The sequence below is a fragment of the Lissotriton helveticus genome, chromosome 5_1 (assembly GCF_964261635.1).
Source record: "Lissotriton helveticus chromosome 5_1, aLisHel1.1, whole genome shotgun sequence".
Classification (NCBI taxonomy): domain Eukaryota; kingdom Metazoa; phylum Chordata; class Amphibia; order Caudata; family Salamandridae; genus Lissotriton; species Lissotriton helveticus.
In genome coordinates this window covers 1247823261-1247845006 of record NC_136065.1, presented here as the reverse complement: position 1 = coordinate 1247845006, position 21746 = coordinate 1247823261, and the positions used below count along the sequence as shown (strand labels likewise).

The 21746-nt window shown below is 46.3% G+C and overlaps 1 protein-coding gene across 1 annotated transcript in view; it reads right to left on the bottom strand.

Annotated features, from left to right (window-relative positions):
• Nucleotides 1–21433, bottom strand: part of GPR26 (G protein-coupled receptor 26) — a 229813-nt gene extending 208380 nt beyond the window's left edge. Inside the window, exon 1 of the mRNA XM_078641213.1 lies at nt 20772–21433. Coding sequence (XP_078497339.1) covers nt 20772–21433 — 662 coding nt within the window. The remainder of the gene's footprint in view (nt 1–20771) is intronic.
• Between the last annotated feature and the right edge of the window lie 313 nt (nt 21434–21746).

The window sequence follows — 21746 nt, the reverse complement described above, 5'->3', positions numbered from 1 at the left end:
TTTTTCTTAAACCTCCATGCGAGAGTTCACCCTGAAACCATCTAGATAGGAGATGATGGATGAACATTTTTTTGGAAAGTTTCCAGAAGATTCACTAAATGGCCCCAAAATTATAAGCAAACCAAACAGTTCTTACTATACACATATTACATGACTCATGACATGTTCTATAGCATCATTGATAAAATCACTGCAACATCTGAAACAACATTATTCATTACAACACTGTGCATGGCGGGACGCTAATTATAGTTACTGTAGGGCACGAGGTATAGTTACTTGAAATAACCATAACTGATGAATATCAGTGGTTTTGTTCATTTAAAATAGTATTTTTTAACTACCCTTTTCACCTAACTATAACATCCCATATATATATCTCTATCTAAAAAAATACATATATATATATATATATATATATATATATATATATATATATATATATATATATATATATATATATATATATATTATGCTCAAAATTCTTCCCAACTTTGAAAGAAATATCCGCACTCACGGGGCTAATTCAGAAGGTTGTTTATTGTCAAACAACAGACAGACGCCTTCGCGTTTCGGCACCCAGCCTTTCTCAATGTCAGTAGCCACTAGACATCGGCATGCATTTAAAACATTTTCCCCACAATAAAGGAAGGACTATGGCGTACTGACATTCACCAGCGCCATCTTGGAGTGATACATATTACCAAAGATCTAATTGATCTTGTACATGTTTTTCTCACATTTTTATATTCCAATATCCAAGTACAGTCACCTATGTGAAACAAAAGCAAGTTTTTTCGCTGCCTTACAGTCTCAAGCTTCTCATTGCTTTATATTTCGAATAAATTAGCAACCGCCCATATGCTCATGTAGAGAGACGGTGATGGTGTCAAGTCACTTGGTCTCAAAACAAATTACGCCGTGTATCGGCCATTATCCTCCCTTTTATGTTATTCAAGTCTGTGTTTAAACGAATCAACCGTTTTTTTGCCATCATTTGTATATACATTTTATGCATATTTTCATTGCATGTTCACCATAGCAAGAAATATATTGACAATGTTCACATTTCATTGCCCACTGAATTTCCAAATTTATAGAACCAAACAAGGAACACATCCTTACTCATAATTCAAATTCAAAATTAGAAATTAACATCAAATCCAAAGAAATAACCTTGTTTCAGCAAAGTTGTATCAAACACTGTTCTTTACAAAGCCGTCACATTAATTTCATCCCCAGCAATGTCATAGCTTTATCATTACCAAATGCGTACATTCCAGTATGTGCCATGAGATCTTCCCCACTGTTCATGCCCCATGGGGTCTTTGTATGAAGGTCAATAATGTACCTCGATTCTAATCTCCGACGTTTTCTTAATCGGTCCCCACCTCTGACACTATCGGGGACTTGATCAAGACCTAAGCAGATTAATTGATTCCGATCACTTTTATGTTTCTCGGCAAAATGTCTTGCAACCGGATACGATTGGTCCACCTTATCTATTGCCCTCATATGTTCAAGTATTCGTATTTTGAATGGGTGCACTGTGCTGCCTACATAGAGCAACCCACAAGGGCAGATAAGACAGTACACCACATACGGTGTGCTGCAAGTGATGAACTTACTGATCTTCTTGACCATGCCTGTGTCCTGAATGGTATATGTAAGCACTCTTTTGCTGTTACAACACGCTTTACATTTGTTACAGGGGGAAAAAAAACCTCATATCTTTGAGGGTGTTAGTTTTTGGTGGTACCTTTTCCAAATGGCTACGTACCAACTGATCTCGAATGGACCTAGCCTTTTTGAATGTGACTAACGGGAAATCGGGAACATCTCCACCTATGACACTATCCGTTTTGAGGATGTGCCAATTTTTCTTCAGCATATGTTTTAAATGATTTGCCTCTGCTGAATATGGGGTGATAAGTCGGAATTTACCTCCTTCTGTTTTCCAGTTCTTACTTGGGAACAATAAGGTATCTCTCGAGATGGCTCTTACTTTGCACAGTGTTTTATTCAAGGTTACAGGATTATAGCCCCTTACAATGAATCTTGCTACACTTTCGGATGCTGCTATTTCAAAGTCACAATCGCGTGTGCAATTCCTCTTAAGTCTGAGTAATTCCCCATAGGGGATACTTTGCACTAGTTTAGGGAGGTGACTGCTAGTTGCAAACAAAATCGAATTGCCAGCCGTGGCATTTCCATATAAGGAGGTCTCAATTTTCCCCCCTTCAACGTGCACTCTCAGGTCCAAATAGTCCACTGCCACTGGACTAATTGTCCCCGAGAAGTGCAGGTTGTTGTCGTTGTCATTTAAGGTGGCGATATAGTGTCTCCTCTGTCCCTTGCCAGATGATAAATAAATCATCAATGTATCGATGCCATTTAATCACCGAGCCACATGATATGTCATCACTGTAGGTTCTGGGCACCTGCTCCTCCCACCAGCCAACGAACAAGTTCGCGTAGCTGGGAGCAAAGCAGGTGCCCATCGCCGTACCAGACACCTGTTTATATATATATATATATATTCATCAGTTATAGTTATTTCAAGTAACTATACCTCACGCCCTACAGTAATTATAATTAGCGTACCGCCATGCACAGGGTTGTAATGACTAATGTTGTTTCAGATGTTGCAGTGATTTTATCAATGATGCTATAGAACAGTAATATATGTATAGTAAGAACTGTTTGGTATATATATATATATATATATATATATATATATATATATATATACACACACACACACTCACACACATATATATATATACATTCACTGGAAGAAACAAAAGTTAAGGTAACATTATAGTTAAGTCTCGTTATAATATAAAAATGTGTGTTTAAAAAACGAAAAGATTATGAAATTTACCAGTTATATAGTTTGCAGAGCTAACTATAACTTGCACCCCATCATACACTGCTTATGACCTTCCATATTACATCACTCGTCATGTTAAATGACATCACTGATGACATCTCGATTGACATCATTGATGACATCACTGGCCACATTCCTGATTACATCATCTAATGAATATGACAGTTTTCTGTAAGCTTTTCACACTGGAAGGTATTCAGCTAGGTACACATATTAAAAGACCTAACTATAGTATCACTTTAACCTTTGTGTTTTTGTTGTTAAGTTCTAGGGTGTTTTTAAGGTAAACTAAAAACTTCACTTTAACCTTTGCCTTTTTCAATAATTTTTTTTTAAAACAAAGTAAGATCGTATTACCATACCTAACTTTAATACCATATATATTACACATTGGTGGTCACCACTATGTGCTTATATGTTAGGTCAGAGTTTCCATTTAAAAAATGTTTTTGTTTGATGGAGGTTAGAGAGGATGTGTTGTTGACGTTTCTGTCTCAAATAGCAAACCAGTCAAGTGAGAGCATCATCAGGACTTAGTGATGTACAAAGGAAATGTGGGATATGTTAGGCGGATTCACCATTCTCCATTGATCGTTCTGAGTACTGTACTAAAATTGTTTTTCTATGATCAAAGTGGGTCGGTTTTGGCTTCTACAACGTTTACTGTGGACCCTGATTGAATATTGCTGTAATAGAGTGTGTATAATATATGGTCATTTGTTGTTATAGCCATAAAGTAGAAGAAAACATTTTCTTAAAAAAGATTTTGATATGCCTTATTTTTAATCTAACTTTTGTTTAATTCAGTATTAGTTGGATTGCTATACCAACTAAATTTTGAGCAGACACAAGTGCAGCGGCGGGTGGCCTTTAGGAAGAGTGGCGGGGCAAATTTGTATGCGAGCAAGGTGGGTGTAAAATCTTTTTTAAAACACTTATCGTGCTATCTGCATGACTCTGACTTCCTCCTTGTGCCGTGTTCTGCTCTGTCTCCTCACTTCCCCAAACCAATCCTGGCGCTGCTCTCATGCTGGTAACCAGCATTAAAGCAGTGCCAGGACTGAATGGAGGGGGGGGGTGGCTGGACAATCCTTCAGGCTCTGTAGGCCTGTGCTTGGTCTCGACCCAGCTTTCTATAACAGCTGAGCGGAAAGCTTCAAAGTGTTCATGTCACTTTGGCTGGTGCAAGACAGCTTGCCAAAGGGACATGCGCAATTCGGAGCAACTAGCCAGCCACTGCTTCTGTCCTCTCCTGCCAATCTGCAGCAGAGGCCACTACCCGCATGTATCTGGGCTTGCAGCAGGCTGGTTTCTGCAGCCCGCACAGCACAAAACAATAAAATAGCAATGAAATCTTTTCATTGCCATTTTTTTTTCCTGCGCGACTCTCAGTGGGTGGGGGGTTCTTCCCGTTCCAAACAACTGTGCCTCCTGCTAGTGGCCTGGGTCACATGACTGTCAGTGGCTCTGCTGTTGTGTATTGTTTCCAGACGGTGAGACAAAAAGGGCTTAGGTGTCCACAGAATGAACCATCCTGAGAGAATGACTGGGGAGGGGCTGTTCCCCAGCCTCACTTACACATCAAAGGGATTTACCTACGGCACACACAAAGGAACCTGATACCAGGCCTGCCTTGCCTTTAACCACCCTGACAGTTTGGAGTCTTGACCAGGGAAAGGGGAAGAAATTCCAGACACAGATGAGGGGGGTAGGCTCAGAACACTACTGGACCTGTGGAAGATTCAAAAGAAGGACTGCCCTGCTGCCAGAGGAACTGCCTTGCTGACTGAGAAGGAAGGTTGGGCCGGCTTGCCTTTATTTCAAGTCACCCAGATACACCAACGGTCAGTTGGCTGACCTGCTGTGAGAGCTAAAGGGGCACAACAAGCCTCGGTAGCCTCGCTCCAACTGCCCAGATGAACTTCTGCAACTGGACTTGCCTAGACCTGCAACTGGGCCAGCCTGAGCACTGCTGCTGGCCTCTGCTGGAGTGAGTCCCGATCCCCAAGAGGTACCCCCAAATTATCTTGCAAGAAAAGGTGAAAAGCCTGATGTTTGGGCTCTTTAGGATCCCATATGGGCCTGTTTGGGGCAAGACTCTTCCATCTGCAATGACTGCCACCGTGAGGCTCCAGTGAAACCTGCTCTTTGCACCGACATTGATTGTCCTCAGCAAACGGCAACGCAAGACCGGCACTTCGCTCTATAGTAATGCCAGCCCGGGATGACAATAATGTGCAGCTACAGTAATCACTGTCCGCGACGCTGACATGCTCTTCATGCTACAGAAACCACCATTCCCAACGCCTGACTTGCTGTTCGTGCTACAGCGCAGACTCCTTCTCGCGGCCTCCTCCAACGAGTACAGAGCTGTTTGCACCAGACTTGAGAAGTTAACTTTTTAGCAGGAGTAACCTGGTCCCAGTATCCAACTCGCACTCCAGCACAGTCGTCCTGAACTAGTGACTTTCCCCCAGTCTAGCCTGACCAGATGACTGCAAGTGGTGCTTTGTGCTTTTAGGCCCTATTTTCACGAAAACCTTTAAATTGTAATATCTCCTTCCTATTGATCTAATTTTTGTCCTGCTGGTATAATTTTATTCATTAAAATTTTCTCTGTTTTTATAAATTGGTTTGTGATTTTACTTGCGCTGTATTTTCACTTAATTACTGTTTGTGTTCTGCATAAACACTTTACACATTGCCTCTAAGTTAAACCTGACTGCTTTTGTGCCAAGCTACCAGAAGGTTAAGCACATGTTAATTTAGTAGTGACTTTTGTGGTAGAGCCAAAGAAGCATTGTGTTTATTGCCTGAGTGTGGCTTTCATCCCTCTCAACTAACAACCCAATGCCTTACAATTACGGATTATGTTAACCATGGTTTTACTATTTTATTAAGTTACATACTTTGGGCCTCATCTAGAAGAAAATGACTCAGCATGGTGCAGCAAGCCATTTAGCTGCAGAAGTGCTGCGGCATTTTCAAAGCAAAGGGATGCATTGCAATAACAACCATACCACACTTCCCTGTGCTTCCCCCTGCGCTGGCGCACAATTGGTTAACATGTGCCAGAGCAGGCACCCTTGTTTAATTTTGCAAGGGTGCCTACACTGCAGGGACGCCTTCCTGCACAAAAACAAACATTAACAGCATTTTCCTCTTGCAGCACGCATAGAAAGAGGAAAAAACGAGGATAAATAAAAGTATTTCATCTCGTTGCACCATTCCTATGCCTCCTATAGCTGTGCATACGTGGTATGTTTGTGTTATGGCCAATAAGGCACGTGGTCTAAAAAGAAGGTTAGTTTCAAAATGTTGTTGGGGCAAATCTATTCTTCACACCTGCTTTCCATGTATGTGCTCCTCGCTGCTACTCTGAAAATCTCTGGACAGAGACCTGCTTAACCTGAGGGCGATGTATGGCAATGTGGAAACTAAAGGTGCCTACCCTATAAACAGAGTGCATGTGGCTCATCGTGTTCAGTTAACCTCAGCCAGGCCAGAATCCAACATGCCAGACAACCGATCCGCATACAAAGTGGTGCATTTACACATGAACATGTACCCCTATGAGTAACTGTAAGTGCACAGCTTTTGAAAATTAAAAAACATTCTAAGTAGTCTTCTGGAAAGCGGTGCCTGCTTCTCAGGGATACTAATGGACCACAATGAGGCATCGGCCATACCCCAAAATGGAGATGAATGTAGGGTACACAACTGCATTGGGGAAAGGCAGCCCACTGTCCAACTATGCGTTTTATTTTTTTGTTTTACTTTTTTCCTTTTTGCACTGGGAAACATGTTTCCCCATGGAGAGACTCGTTCCCCAGCACTCCCATTTAGTTTGGGGGGGGGGGGTCTTTTTCAATTACCACTAAGGAAGGGGAGTTTACTCCAGCCCTTTGGAGGAGTAAATCTCCAACCACCTCCAGGGTAGGGAAGGGTCGGAGAAGATGTTGTGCGTGCTCACTAACTACTACGTAATGATCCACAGTTGCTGTATGTTAATATACAGAAGTAGTAACATGATTGAGGCTTCCTATGTGTTCTTTTGTGAATACCTGACAGTCATAAATGGAGCCATTATCAACCTTGAAGACATAAATGTGTTTATGAATCATGCCAGAGATGTTCACAGTAAAATAAAAGGGAGACCATGCCCAACAGCTATATTTTCTAAAAAGACATATATAATCGAGGAATGAAATATTCATTTTTGTATTTCTCTGAATAAAAACCTAACTTAACAAGTGGGTGGGAGTCCAAAATGATATTAGGAGAAAAACAGATACGCAATGCATTTTCACCATATGAGCTTTCTCTGCAGGCTTTAGCAAAGAAAATAAGTAACTGACCAGCCTTATGAATGTATGCGGATACACCTCCACAGCATAGTTCAGAATAAAAAAAGATGTCACAGGAGACATTGCACACTATTCTACTCTAGTCTACAATACATCAAGTGTGTACTTGTAAGAAGGACGTTAGAGACAAACGTGATATAAAGGATTCATTACAGTTCTCTAAATTTACCTGCATCACAAGGTTTTACTCTGGCCTCCCAAAAGCGTCAACAGACAGGCCATAGCGCTGCACAATGATTCAAATTGACTGCAGGGGGGTACCCAGAAAAAAATAAGTACCTCCTCACTTTGACTCACATTCAGAATAGCTGTGAGCGAGTGAGCCCACTTCTCTCTTTAAAGGATATCCTTGAATCTCTCCTATATTTCCTCTTTTCTCCCGGTCCTACTACCTCTCTCGAATCTCCCTTGGTGCTCTTCCTTGTAAGAGTCAAGATTAGAGTGGAAATGACATGGCAGCGCTTTCTACGTTGAGCCAAATGCATTTCTGCTTAACAAAAAGAAGTGATTGACATAGTTTTGCCATACTAAAAGTCTGGTAGGGAAAGCAGTTGCACTTTTAACTCTTAGAGGATCTTCACTCAGTCCAACCCTCTTCAACGTCTACATGAGCCCCCTCGCAGCCATCGCACGCCAACATAACCTCAACATCCTCTCCTACGCCGACGACACCCAGCTGATCCTCTCCCTCACCAACGACCCCACCACCGCCAGAGCCAACCTACACAAAGGGATGAAAGACGTCGCCGACTGGATGAGAAACAGCCGCCTCAAATTGAATTCAGACAAGACGGAAGTCCTCATCCTGGGATCATCACCCTCCGCCTGGGACGACTCCTGGTGGCCCCCGGCCCTGGGCACCGCTCCCAAACCAACGGACCACGCACGCAACCTAGGCTTCATCCTGGACTCCTCCCTGTCGATGACCAGACAAGTCAACGCCGTCTCATCTTCATGCTTCAACACCCTGCACATGCTCCGCAAGATCTTCAGATGGATCCCCACTGAAACCAGGAAGACCGTCACCCAGGCACTCGTCACCAGCCGACTGGACTACGGGAACACCCTCTACGCCGGAACCACAGCCAAACTTAAAAAAAGACTCCAACGCATCCAGAACGCCTCCGCATGACTCATCCTGGACATCCCACGACCCAGCCACATCACCGGACACCTGAGAGACCTGCACTGGCTCCCCCTCAACAAGAGAATCACGTTCAGACTCCTCACCCACGCACACAAGGCTCTCCACGACCTGGTCCCCAAGTACCTCAACGACCGCATGACCTTCTACACGCCCACCCGCCAGCTACGATCGACCAGCCACGCCCTCGCCACCGTACCACGCATCCGCAGAGCCACCGCCGGAGGAAGATCCTTCTCCTACCTGGCAGCCAAGACTTGGAACTCCCTCCCCACCCACCTTCGGCGAACCCAAGACCATCTCTCCTTCAGGAAGCAGCTCAAGAACCTGGCTATTCGAGCAGTAGCATACCCCTCTCCCCCAGCACCTTGAGACCCTCCCGGGTGAGTAGCGCGCTTTACAAATGCCGTGATTGATTGATTGATTGATTGATTGATAGAAAGAACAGAAATCTTTTTACCACAAAGGAAATGTAGGTTTGGATCATCCAAGCCAGCCTTCTCATATGGATAAAACACCCCAGCAGATGCACATGATGAAAAGAGTGGGAGAAAGGAAGTTACTGATTGGCCCTCCTGTTGCACACAGTTTCCATCCGCCAATGCAAGCTGGAACTGGGTTATAGTCAGTGCTGTAGCAAAGGGGGGAGGGAGTGGGGGGGGGTTCTACCCTGGGCAGCATGAATTTTGGGACTGGTGGCCTCCTTCTGCTCTTACCCGCCCCGCTCTTCAATGCGGCCTCCGCAGGTCGGCAAACACAGGGACCGCCACAGGCCGCCAAAGGTCTAGCTACACCGCTGAATAAAGTGTACTGCGCTGCGTCTTGCTACCTCTAGATTAAGCCCTCGGAACCCCTTCATGGGGATGTAGTTCACAACAGGCTAGTCGCTTTCAAGAGGAACTGGCCTGTGGACTAACCCCCAGATGCATCAAGCATACATTTTGCGATTCCTTATTTGCGAAAAATAAGGAATCGCAATTAAGGAATCGCAAAATGCAATGCGTGAAGAAATTGCTAAGAAAATTGTGATTTCTTAAAATTCCTTAATTGCGACTCGCAATTAAGGAATAACTCCCCATTCATTCCTATGGGCCTAGAGGCCCATAGGAATGAATGGGAAGACAATCTCAATTTGCGAATTGCAATTAGCGATTCGCAAATTGAGATTGCGATTTCAAGGGTGCAGGGGTGTCCAAAGGACACCCTGTTGCACCCCTGAAATTGATATGTGCACATATGTTGTGCACACACATGCCCTTAGGGCATGTGTGTGCTCAACATGAAACTTTGAAAAATGCACTTTAGTGCATTTTTCAAAGTTTTTGCAAATTACCATGAAGTTGTACTTCATGGTAATTTGCATGCCCTATTAGCGAATTCGCTATTTTAAAAACTTTCATGCATTGCATTTAAGGAATCTCAATTTGAGATTCCTTAATTGCAAATAATCACAATTTAGCAATTTCTAAAATTGCGATTTTTGCATTTGGGATGATCCATCCCAAATGCAAAAATACCGCTCGCAAAGGGGCAGATTCTGAGAATCTGCCCCTTTGCGAGCGGATTTTTGTTTGATGAATCTGGGCCAATATCTCCTGTAAAGCTCAGTCACTACAACAAGCAAACCGAGTTGGAGCTGCCTGTCTTACTGACAAGCTCCACGCTACATCTAGATTGTACCTCAACCCAAAGAAATGATAAGACATTATACAGCACAACAGCTTTGAAAGCACTTCACTAGCTCCAGTCTCAACCAATGTTCTAGTTAAATGTTCTCTGGGCCATTTATAAGGGGATGTATGACATTATAACCCATGCTTTTACCACGCATGCTTTTACATCACAAGTTTACAACGCATACCATTACAACGCATAGTGCTTTGAGGCGCTGGATAGTGAATAGTTTAATTTTCTATTCCAACTCCAGTCCCCGTGGATAGTAGGGAAGGTGTTGGATAGTACATTAAACCTATTCCCTATCCTAGAGCGCCCCCAGCGCAATGCGTTGTAATGGTTTGCGTTGTAAAAGTTACGTCATAAAGGCACTGCGTGGTAAAAGTTGCGTTGTAAAGGATGTTTCCCTTTATAGGGTCTCCTAAAACGATAAATCAAATTCTGCTGAAGTACACTACAGTACGAGTTGACCTGAAACTTTTGACCAACCAAAAAACATAAAATCTGCCAACAAACGTGGTTTTAGATCACTTTCAGTTCAAGCCACTAAGGTCTTAAATACTCTCTCTTGGAGAAAGAGTGGAATCAAAATATGTGGTGCCCCTATGAGAAGAAGCCTTCCATTAAGGACAACCATTTTGGAAAAAATTGACTAGAGCATTTCTGCAAGCATCCTCACAGCATCAAAGCATGTTATTTTCCATCGAGGCATCAGACACACAGCCCTCCAGAACAAGTGCATTCCTCACCAGTCCATAGTGGAATTGTCATCATTCTTGTAAAATCTCATTCTATGCTGGTAGAGTGACACAGATGGTCACAGAAAACCAATGAACCCAAGTGGACGTCCTTCCAAGAACCACAATCAGGCTCTAACTGCCAAAACCCTGCAAAACAGGTTCAAACTCTACAACTTCTCTACTAATTGTCAACCTACTTCCATTCTTAACTCTACCCACACAGAATTAAGACCTTTTCAGGTCTACATTTATTTCACCACCATAACTATTTCCATTACAATATTACCACTGGACCTTAACTGTGCTATATGGATTTGTGGCTTTGATTTGTTTTTCTGCACGGATGACACACAAATTGTATTAAAAGTCGAAGGTGTTGTCAAGTCTGCTGCCGTACAACTACATAGCTGCTTGTCCAAAATTGAGAAATGTTTGAGCTAAAACCATCTGAAAGCTAACAAGACATTCCCAGCCCTATTAGGCCGTTCCGTTATTGGGACATACCTCTCTCGCCTTTGTCTTTTGGCCCAAAGACTACTTTGTCATCATTCATAAAAACTAGGGGTGTGAAATTTGCATATTTTGCTTTCGCATAGTTATGCAAAATTTTGCATAATTACGTGAAATGCATATCTGTCATTTAGTTCTATATTTTAGCACGAAATGCTTTGTCACATCAATTTTTGACACAAAGATGCATTTTGCAATACAAAAGATAGTGTGAATAACTCAAGTACAGCGAACTACTGCTGCTCATATTGTGGCCATTTGCGTTATTCCTGTGCGCCCACAGTAACATTTTTATGCGAATTGCTTGTAATTACAAGACATTATGTAATTTTGGGAATTTTGAGTAGCAAGCATAACGCACAATTCCTGAAATCACGTGAATTAAGCCAGTGTAATTTAAATTTTGCCTGGGCCTAATAAAAACCTGGGCCTAAAGGTAAACTCAGCTCTAACTATGATGGCCCACATCAATGCACTAGTCAAGTCTTTTTCATTTTCGTTCCCTGAAATATATGCTACACTTTTTAATATTTTCTCATAAGGTCCAACTTGTCACTGCGTGTCCTGACCAGTGCAATGTGATATACCTTCACCTACTCACTTACCTCATTTAAAAGCTTCAAAGAGTGAAAAACGATGCTGCTCCATCAAAGCCTTCAGATCATATCTCTTCCGCACTTCTTTCATTACATTGGCTTAAAGTGAAAAAAACTGAGGGGCATATTACCAACGATTAGCGATATTTATCGCTAACTAGGCTTAGCAATTAGCAGCAATTTTTGTATCACTAAGCATCGCCGGAAAATATCGCTGAGATAACGTGCTATTAGCAACGTTTATCTCCAAAGCTATAAATTTTTCGGCGCTAGCGTGAATATCGCTGAGAATACAGCGATATTCACGCATTAGCGACAAAATGCTCTTAGCCATGTTATCCACCTCCCATTGGATAACATGGCTAAGAACTGGTCTGAGCAGGCGTTAGTTTTTGGAGATATTCGCGCTTAGTGCAAATATTTCCAACGCTATGCTTGCCTTGTTAATAGGCAATAGCGACGTTATCAACTGCTTTCAGTCGCAAACGGGTTGGGTACGCCCACTTTGCATGTCATTAGCGATAAACATCGCTGATATGCAAGGCGGGCCCCAAACCGCTCGCTATCGCCTAAAAGCTGTCGCTAACATCAGTTAGCGACAGCTTGCTAATAGGGCAATAGAATTATCGCCGCTTAGTGGCCGAAAACGGCCGCTAAATCGGCGATAATTGTCCATCGCCCCCTTGGTAATATGCCCTGATTGTTTTCAAATCACTGTGGTTCACACACATAACACTGTGCTCAGCCCCCAGCTCCCGTTTCCGTCCTTACAAGCTGTCCTGAGCATTCAGATCCCAGGATAAACATTTACTGGCATTTTCATGGTTCCGCCTTACAACCTTTGGCAGTTTTGCTTTCTCGTCACCACCTTTCCTTATTACCTAATTTCAGCCACGCACCCCATCTGCTTACCTGAAGCAAAATGTTAAAAGCAAGGTGTGTTTATAAATGGGTTACATTGCTCCTGGCATGTTGTATTAAGTAGTTCTGGGCAGAATATCAATTACGTTGGAGTAATCGGAGTAATTTTTTGTAATTCTGCATTAGTCTTTGCCGTGGAATTACCGATAATTATGCACTTACTCCTGCTTGCATAATTAAGAGTAATTTGGAATAAAACAATCCTAAAGCATGAGCACATTTAGCGAACGCTAGCGGCCACTCGCTATTCGTATTCTGCTGTATTTAGCGTTGTTCTTAGAACAAAGTTCATGTCATCTTAGATATGAGCTTGCTTTATACACTAAGAAAATAGCGGTAAATACTGGTAGTAAAATGGGGTCAAATCTTACTACAAGAGCACATTTGGGGGCATATTATCAAGGACCAGTGTTAATACGCCCTTGTTAATTCCCATAGAAGCCCATGTTCTGGTGTTAACATGGGCTTCTATGGTAATTAACAAGGGTGTATTATCAAGCCCATTATCGCCCTTTTATCGGCAGTTTCATGCCGATAAAACGGCGATAATTTTAACACCGGTCCTTGATAATATGCCCCTTAGTGAGCACGAGCGGCTGCTCATGCTTTAATATAGTCATGTACTGTTCCATGTAGCGCTATTGTTCAGCGCAAAGGCATGCTTGAATGGATTTTGGACTCGAGAGGGCGTGTTTGCGCTAAAATATAGCTCTAAACGCAGACTTGCTCTTCTCATGTCATCTTGCAACATTCTTTAGTAATTCCGCGTGATTACACTACACGGAATTGCGTCAGTTATGCCCACTCCCAGCAGTAACTGTTGCTTGTTTTCCAGCACCAGGACCCCCCTTCTAGGCGGAGCAGCACTTCATAGAGCAATGAACATAAGTGTGTGAGAGAGGAGCTGCGGGAGACCTGCACCGAGAGTTGCATTGGTTGTGCCACGCCCACCATTGGAACGAATGCCCGAATTCCCATAATGCATTTGTGAAATGCGCTATAATCAGCACTCTGAGTTTTAAAACGGAACATTATTGTTGGTTGACACCTTGTAGTGCATATCTATAGGCGCATTTCACTAATAATCACAACTTTAAAACTTGAATCCATCAGATACACCATCTGTGAGTGTCCCACAATGGATGCACGCGCAGATCTCTCGTGATAGGCATCTAGTCTGGCCAGCAGCAGGCAGGGGTGACACCTTCAGGGCTCCCACAGTGCACCTCGTTCCTTAGCTGCAGAACGCGCTCGCGTGTCACTAATGACTGGTTTATGGCACGCGTTGGGCTCTCACTACTGAAGCACGTGCAACACTCAGAATAATTCGTTTGACGTCATACACTTCAGTAGGCAGTTAAAGAGCGGCCCTCGTTCTGGTAAAATAGCCCAGGGGGTTAACACGCCTGCTGCGGAGTTCTGCTTCACCTGCAGGGCCATCGTTTAAAGTCTCATGTGACCAGAGCATCTCAAGGTCAGGGTGTATGACATAGGACCATATTATCTGGGGGTAAACAAAACGTGATGTGGAGGGAGGGGCGACAACTTGGTGTTATCGCTTCAGCGCTATATAACACATATTGGAGTCTTATTTTTTATTGCAAATATTTGTTACATTACACACATTTGGTGATACGGAGACCCCGATTATAAAACTGTTGGCCACATGCAAAAACGGAGATTAAATCTCAGACGTGCCGGTGCCGAGGCCAAGAACAGGGTAATCGTAAGAGTGCTTTCTCGAAATGGGAGGTGGGTGCGAGCCTGTGGGTAGCAGCAGACTGCCTGTTCCCATGCTCCGGCGTCCAAAAATAGCAAAATGTGCCTTCCAACATAGGACTGGGTGGACTTTTGAAAGAAAAATCAACAACTTGCATTTACCAAATATAGTGCTATACGTCAGGGTTGCCTTGATAAGGAGGGAAATGTGTACAGATCTGGAAAGCTACGTGGAGCTTTCTAGAGACATGCCCTGCTTCCCACGGTGGTAATATTCAAAGGACGGATATCATGTATTTTTGATCACCAGAACCTGTCCATGTTGCCCTGCTCTTAAAAAACGGTTTTCAACGTGAATGGTTGCTTAGTTCTGGGACATCTTAAGGATTTTGGGGGCCTTGCGACAAAGGTATTTTGGGGGCACCTATTCGGAACAGCTTTGAATTTATGATCCAGTATTAGCTCTTTCATGCCCTCTTAGGCCAGGTCAAAGTCAGTGCACAGGCAAACTCTACATGTCAGTGCACTCGTCCAAACTCGACATGTGTTTTACATCTAATATTCAAGGATAGTGACTTGTGTTTTCAAAATTGTAACACAGCAGCAGCTCACTAATGTTACTGCAAGTAATCTCCGTGACACTCTCCCATTTCTCATATCTCAGGTCCTTTTTTGATCTAAAAGAAACTTTTTTATAGCTGTTGCATGGAGCACAAACATACACTTTCTCTGAAAATGTTGTAACACCCACATTAAAAAAACTCTATTAAATGATTATTCAAGGTCATCAGGCAAAGGCTCTCTGCAGAACAGAACTGGCTCTATCAGGGGGCCCCCTGAAAGTCTGGGGCCCTAGGCCAGAGCCCACTTTGCCCAGGGCTTAAAACGTCTCTGGCTCAGTTGGAACCTATTCCTGGGGCATTATTAAGCCAGGTCTTAGCACGTGTTGACCGTTCCCTTTCTTTCAACCACTCCGTTTATGAGCAAAGGAGGAAAGGCCAGGGTGAGCAGGTCAAAGATTCGGGGGAAGGCAGGCCTGTGCTTGAGTGCCACTGCGGTCTGTGGATATCCACGCACAGGCAGCCGCAGGGGTGTCCCTGGACCCGACGACATGCCCTGGTACTACAAGATGAGATGGCAGACTCCGAGCTGGAAAGCAGCGGTGGCTGTCTTATGTTTCAGCATCGTAAATACGACGGGGTTCAGATGCCGAAGGACGTAAAGCAGGCCCATCATCGCTACGGATAGGGAGAACAACCATTAGGGGGCCCTATTCAGACGAAGGCGAATGCATATCAGTAACGTAGGAAACGCGGGGGGGTGGGGGAGTTATCAAATACTGCAGGGGGGGCTGTCATTTTGCCTTACGCAATGCAGATGACGTGTGTCAGGTGTGACCGGCGTGGGGGCACAGGTGGGCACAGCCTGGCACTGGGCATTGCTGCCGGTTGTTTCCGGTCCCTTGGGTTTCTGTTTAGGATTACAGTGTGTGAGGCAGTCGGGTCGCCAACCCTCATCCGAATGGTCTCAGCCGGCAGGAGACTGTAAATGAAGGGCATCCATCCTGCCTGCTCCGTTACTTTACAGAGCGCGGATCGGCACAGACCGGCCCATGCATGGGCTTCCCTCTCCCAGTGACGAGAAACGAGTCCAGAAAGCAAGCATGTATTGCACAGTTTCAGAAAGACTTCCGGCTAATTACGACATGAGAATGAGTTAAACCCGTTGCCTTGCAAGCTCGTGTTCCCGCCAATGTTACAAGCCCATTAAAGGTGTTTTCATTTTCTGTGGGAAATTGTTGTCCCTTTCGTGCCTCCAAAAGCTGGACTAATTCCAAGTAATATAGAGGGCAGCATAGCAATAACTCTCCAAAATGAGAGAGGCCTGGGAGCTCGAGCCCAAAGCCACGCTATGGGCGCGTGGACTCACAGTGCGGAATACATTCCAGTTGGGAGGTGTAAATTAGGCGGAGGCCAAGACGGCGAAGTGTGAGGGCAGAGGGGGGGGGCGAGAGGAATGGAAATGAAATGAAATGAAATGATTAATATAGCGCACGACTACCCGTAGGCTTCTCGGCGCTTGTACGAATACCGCCGAGGAACCCTTCCTGGCCTTTCCCTGTGAGGAGCCAACTCCTGGGCACCCCCAAGGTGAAGTCAGGCATCCTCAGCGTTGTTGGGGCCGGTGTGGAGGCTAAGCAAGCTATTGCCCAGAGGTGCAGAGTGGGACTCATGATTAGAATAGGCACCGAGGCGAGAATGATCAGGTCCGAGGAAATTGAGCCCGTGACCCGCCGAGGCGGGAATTGAACCCTGGTCCCGGCCAGACTACTGCATCAGGGTCTGCCGCTCTAACCATTGAGCCACACTTCTCTACTAAAGTGAGCGAGAGAGGGCAGATCGAATGGCACAGGGGTCGAAGGGATGTGACCTCAGTGGAAGTATGGGGAACTTGAGAGGCGCAGGCAGCAGTGGAAGAGAGAAGGGGTACAGACAGTGGGCGAAGGGACACAGGGAAGTTAGCTGGACAGGGTGGTACAGGGAGGACGGAGGAAAGGAGAAAGGCTCAGTGGTACCGTGGGGCCGAGAGAGGAAAGTAAGGGAAGACAGAAGCCACAAGGGCAAAGGCACACGAGCAAGCAGAATGGCACAGGGGATAGGCACATGATTGGAGGAAAGGGGTGAGGCAAAGAGGGGGGTACAAAGATAGGGCAGAGGGGAGGCCGCGGAACAGGGGTAGGAGAGGGCAAGGAGAGGATTCTCGGGAGGGAGAAAGGAAGAATGAAATGAGTGAGTTACGTGGCAGGGGTGCGAAGGGGGAGAAGGCACCTGGATACAGGGTGAGCTTGGACAGAGAGAGGCTCGGTCACGGGAGGCATGTGGTAAAGACAGAGACGGGGGTCACGTGAGAGCCAGGGAAAGGAGATGGGCTCGGGTCAGTCAGACGGAAAGGCACGCACGCGAGGGAGCAGTCCAGGTTAAAGGAAGGGCCTGGGTCAGGAGGGGGTGCGAGACGGGGGCAAGAAGAAGGGTCCCGCCCCGTGGCGCTACTAAGGGCGCCCCTCCCCTAGGCACGGGGGGCACCTGTCATAGTATGCGCACAACATGACATTCCCTCCCCCCCAAATTCCGGCACCTTACCCCCACTACGCCCAAGAACTCTCAGAATCAAGATATGTTGTCCACGGCGTAGCTTTTTATTCACATCAATCCAAGGAATAAACCACAGACCATTACCAAGGAAAATATCCTTCTTGGATATATAATAATTATTCAGAGCATCACACTTTAGCTGCATCAACATGTTAACGGCAGTAAGGAAAATAGGTATGACATTACATTTTAACTTTAACTCGGCCATACACTAGAACAACTTGGCCGTACATTTGAACTTTACACTTTAATTTTTTAACTCGGCCGTACACTAGAACTTGGCCGTACATTTGAACTTGCCCGTTTCGGCCATCAATGTCTCGCACTCTGCTGCGCACATTGTGCCGGCAGGCCCCATCGCGCTACAGCCAACAGTTGCACTATTTGGCATCCAGGGCACCACATAACGCACTGGCCCGCCGGGGTACCTGCACACAGGCAGCCTCCCCAATATTCTTCTCAGTCCGTACATTGGGGGTTAGGGCAGTAGAGTCCAGGACTACCGGCAGGTCAGTCCCTCCTCCCCGCCGATCCACGGCACACATGGAATCTATCCCGTCCTGGGGTCCATGGAATGGCTGCACCTCCATTATTGTGCATACGTCTTTGTTGTTAACTGTCAGCGCTCTGCCACAGGGTGAGAAGCTCCCCGGCGCACTTGCCCTCAGGGAGAAGGCAACTCAAGAAATGGTCCCGGAGAGGAGAGCAGGCGAAGGGGCAGGAACGAAGAGGACCAGCGGGACGGGAGGCACCCGGGCAGAGGGTGGTGGCATCAGGAGTCCTCAGGCAAGAATTCTAAAGCTGATGACCCTTTTAAAAGCTGTGGTGGAGGGGTGGTGATGTGAGCTGAACACTTACGGACCCACGCTGGAAGAGGTTTACAGTGTGCTGGAGAGTTCCCGTTCTCTGCCGAGGTGGGGCACGGGGCTACGGTGCTCGGGGCAGGGCGGGACATTCTTTGCACTCTCTCCCAAGGCCCCGGCTTCCGTGATCGCTCTAGGCTCCCTATCAAAGAAGTAAGCCTTGAGTGTTGTCTTAGACATTGTGCGCTCTCGCGTCAGGCTGGACCGGATGCCAGGGGTTGTGCTGGCGCACTCCAGTCACCATTCCAGGCAAGACCAGGGTGCCCGCCTGTCAGAGGGGGCTGCCACCAACCCTCCATGCACAAGTTAGCGAGTTATGTATAAGTCAGTCGCTCAAGCATTCCAAGGAGCTTCTGCAACATCGTCTGAAGACCAGAGAACAAGAGATGCAGGAAAGATGCAGCCAGGCATTCTCCCACTGTGCTCCATCGGACGGGAGTGCACTCCCAAAGGACAGCTGCCGGGTCCCCTTTCTCCTCTTCGGGAAGGAATGGAGGCCATGCTCGTACATAGCGCCTACCAGCAGCTCATAGCGGCTCTCTCTGCTCACTGCCCCTTTGCTGCACTTCCCTCACTTCCCTGCAGGCGGCGGTATCCTTGCCCCACTCCGTCCTCACGTCCAAAGCACTGGAATGACTCCTCTTTATAGTACAGCCCTCTGTAGCTATGCAGGTGGTACGTAGGCATGGGTGAAATGTGCATAATGTCTAACGCGAAATGTCCCAAAAAGTACGCAACACTAGGCATGATTAGGCGGCTCTGGTATTCTGTATGATTTTTGTTTTAGTGTAAAAGAGTTCCCACATTCATTTTTGGTGTAAAGAAGTACATTCATCTGAAAAATAGTGCAAATTGTGCATGAAGCGAACAAAAAAGCCACTCCTATCCGGTTCATTTACGTTCTTCCTGTGGTCTCACAACAGGATTTTTGCGCGAATGAAGTCTCAGTTATGCAACATAGCCTAAGGATGTAACATAACAACCGTAACCTGAAATGCCGAAAATTACATGAGTTTTAATTTAAATTTCACACGGGCCTGGCTCTAAGTCTTCACACCTGAGTAGGAGCATTAACAACCTGTGAGTTAAGCAGAGATACATCAAGTGAATCTGTGCTTATAGATATGTTATTGTCATTTTAATAAAATCAGGTACAGGAACAGTGCCAATACCGAGGGGAAGCCAACACGTGTCACCTGTGGGACTTTATCAAGGCTGTAATATAACCACATTATAACAGCCAGTGTTATAAATCAGAACATAACAAAAAGGGGGGCACAAGCGCACACGCACATTTTGCCAAGAACACATGGCAGATATTTACAGAGTAAATAGAAGAAAAGACAGGGTCACACGTCTGCTTTTTTATATATCCATGAACAGCCCATTGCAGGACAGGGAAAAGTAACACGAAATCCAGAGTGCCAAGTGTTGTTATAATGTAATGACATCTAATGTACCAAGAATTGTAGTACAGTTCTCTAACTGTACTACAATTCTTGGTGCAAGGTGTTATGTAAATGAAGCGACACCTGCTGTGTCAATGATTGTAGTACAATCGTTGACACACTTTTTAAGCTTCACTACAATGTCGCCTAGGCCCATTTCATACCCAATGGCAGCTTTGGTCCAGTGGATTCTGGGTCATGTGGTGAACCTGTGGTTTTACTGTTCCAGGGTTGATGTGGTCCCAGTTGAGGGTGATCCCTACTTATCTCTTGGTTGATGCAGTCTCACCAGCTGTCGCTCCTGTTTTGTTATTGCCTCTTAGCCAGGGCAGCCAAAGTCCCAGGGAGGGTGGCACAACTCTGCAATTTTTAATATACAGCGGATAAGGTCTATCTTCTTGGGGGTGGTGTGTTGGGATTCTGTACTCCCTACCTCGGGTGGATGGATCCCACATGTACTACACGCTCTGTCTCCACTAGAGGGAAGTTAACGTCGTAGGGTCTGTGGTACAACGTTGCCCTCTCTTTGCCCGGATAGATATGAGCCCTCGAGTTGTAGGAGTTCTTTACAGCCCCTGTATACTTACCCCAGTATAACAAGGACCCTATGTAAAAGCTTTGTGTGTGGCCTCTTCCTGTCCTGTCCAAGGACACCTCAGGGCCAAGTGGTGTGGGTCCCTTCCTGCCCCGGCGAAGGTCCTGCCCTTGAGCCACACACACAAGCCCTGGGTAGGGGGCACTTACCTGGGGTGTATGTCTACCAGAAGCACCAGGGTCTGCATGGTGATGACGTCGATCCTCTTGCAGTGGAAGCGCGCAACCTTCAGAACCTTCAGGTAGGTGAAGCAGAGGACCAGGAAGGACAGCAGGAAGCTGAGGGAGTGGAAGACCACGGTGAAGACCACGAAGGGGGTCCGCTCCCCCTGGCTGTGCAGGGTGCACGAGGCGTAGAGCTGGTGGAACCCGACCCAGGAGAGGCAGAGGGCCACCACGGGGAAGGTCACCGAGTGCACCCAGGTGTAGGCCAGGATGGCGGCGGCGTCCTTGTAGCGCATCTTGGACTGGTAGCTCAGCGGAAAGACCACCGCGACCCAGCGGTCGATGCTGAGGGCCGCCATGCTGAGCATGGAGTTGGTGGTCAGGAAGGTCTCCAGGAAGCCCACCATGAGGCACAGGCCCTGGCCCCCCGGGGCATGCCCGTAGATGATGCCCGCCAGGGTCAGGGGCATGTTGAACACTGTCATGAGCAGGTTGCAGAAGGTCAGGTTGAGGATGAACAGGCCGGGCACCTGCTTACGGATGTCGGCGCTGGCCAGGAAGCAGATCAGCACCAGGAGGTTGGACAGCAGCGCCGCGATGATCATCACCACGACCAGGAAGGAGGTGAGCGCGCCCCACAGGTCCATGGCGGGGGCTGTCACTGCATGTCCACGCCGGAGGCTCCAGGGCAGAGGGGTCTCGGGCCGGCACCCCTCCAGCCCCGGAGACACCGCTCCTGGCCCCCCGAGGTGGCAGACGCGGCCAGGGGTCTTTCCATTGGGGCCGAAGGAGAGAGGCAGGGCACCAGGGGCAAGTTCTCAGCTCCGGGGAGGCAGTCTGGGGAGAGGCGTCCTGAGCCCGGGGAGCACCAGGGGGTGAGGCAGGTCCCCTTCAGGAATCCACCCAAGGGGCAGAGGCTGGACCCAAACGGATGAGAGACCCGCTCCACTTACAGGCGCC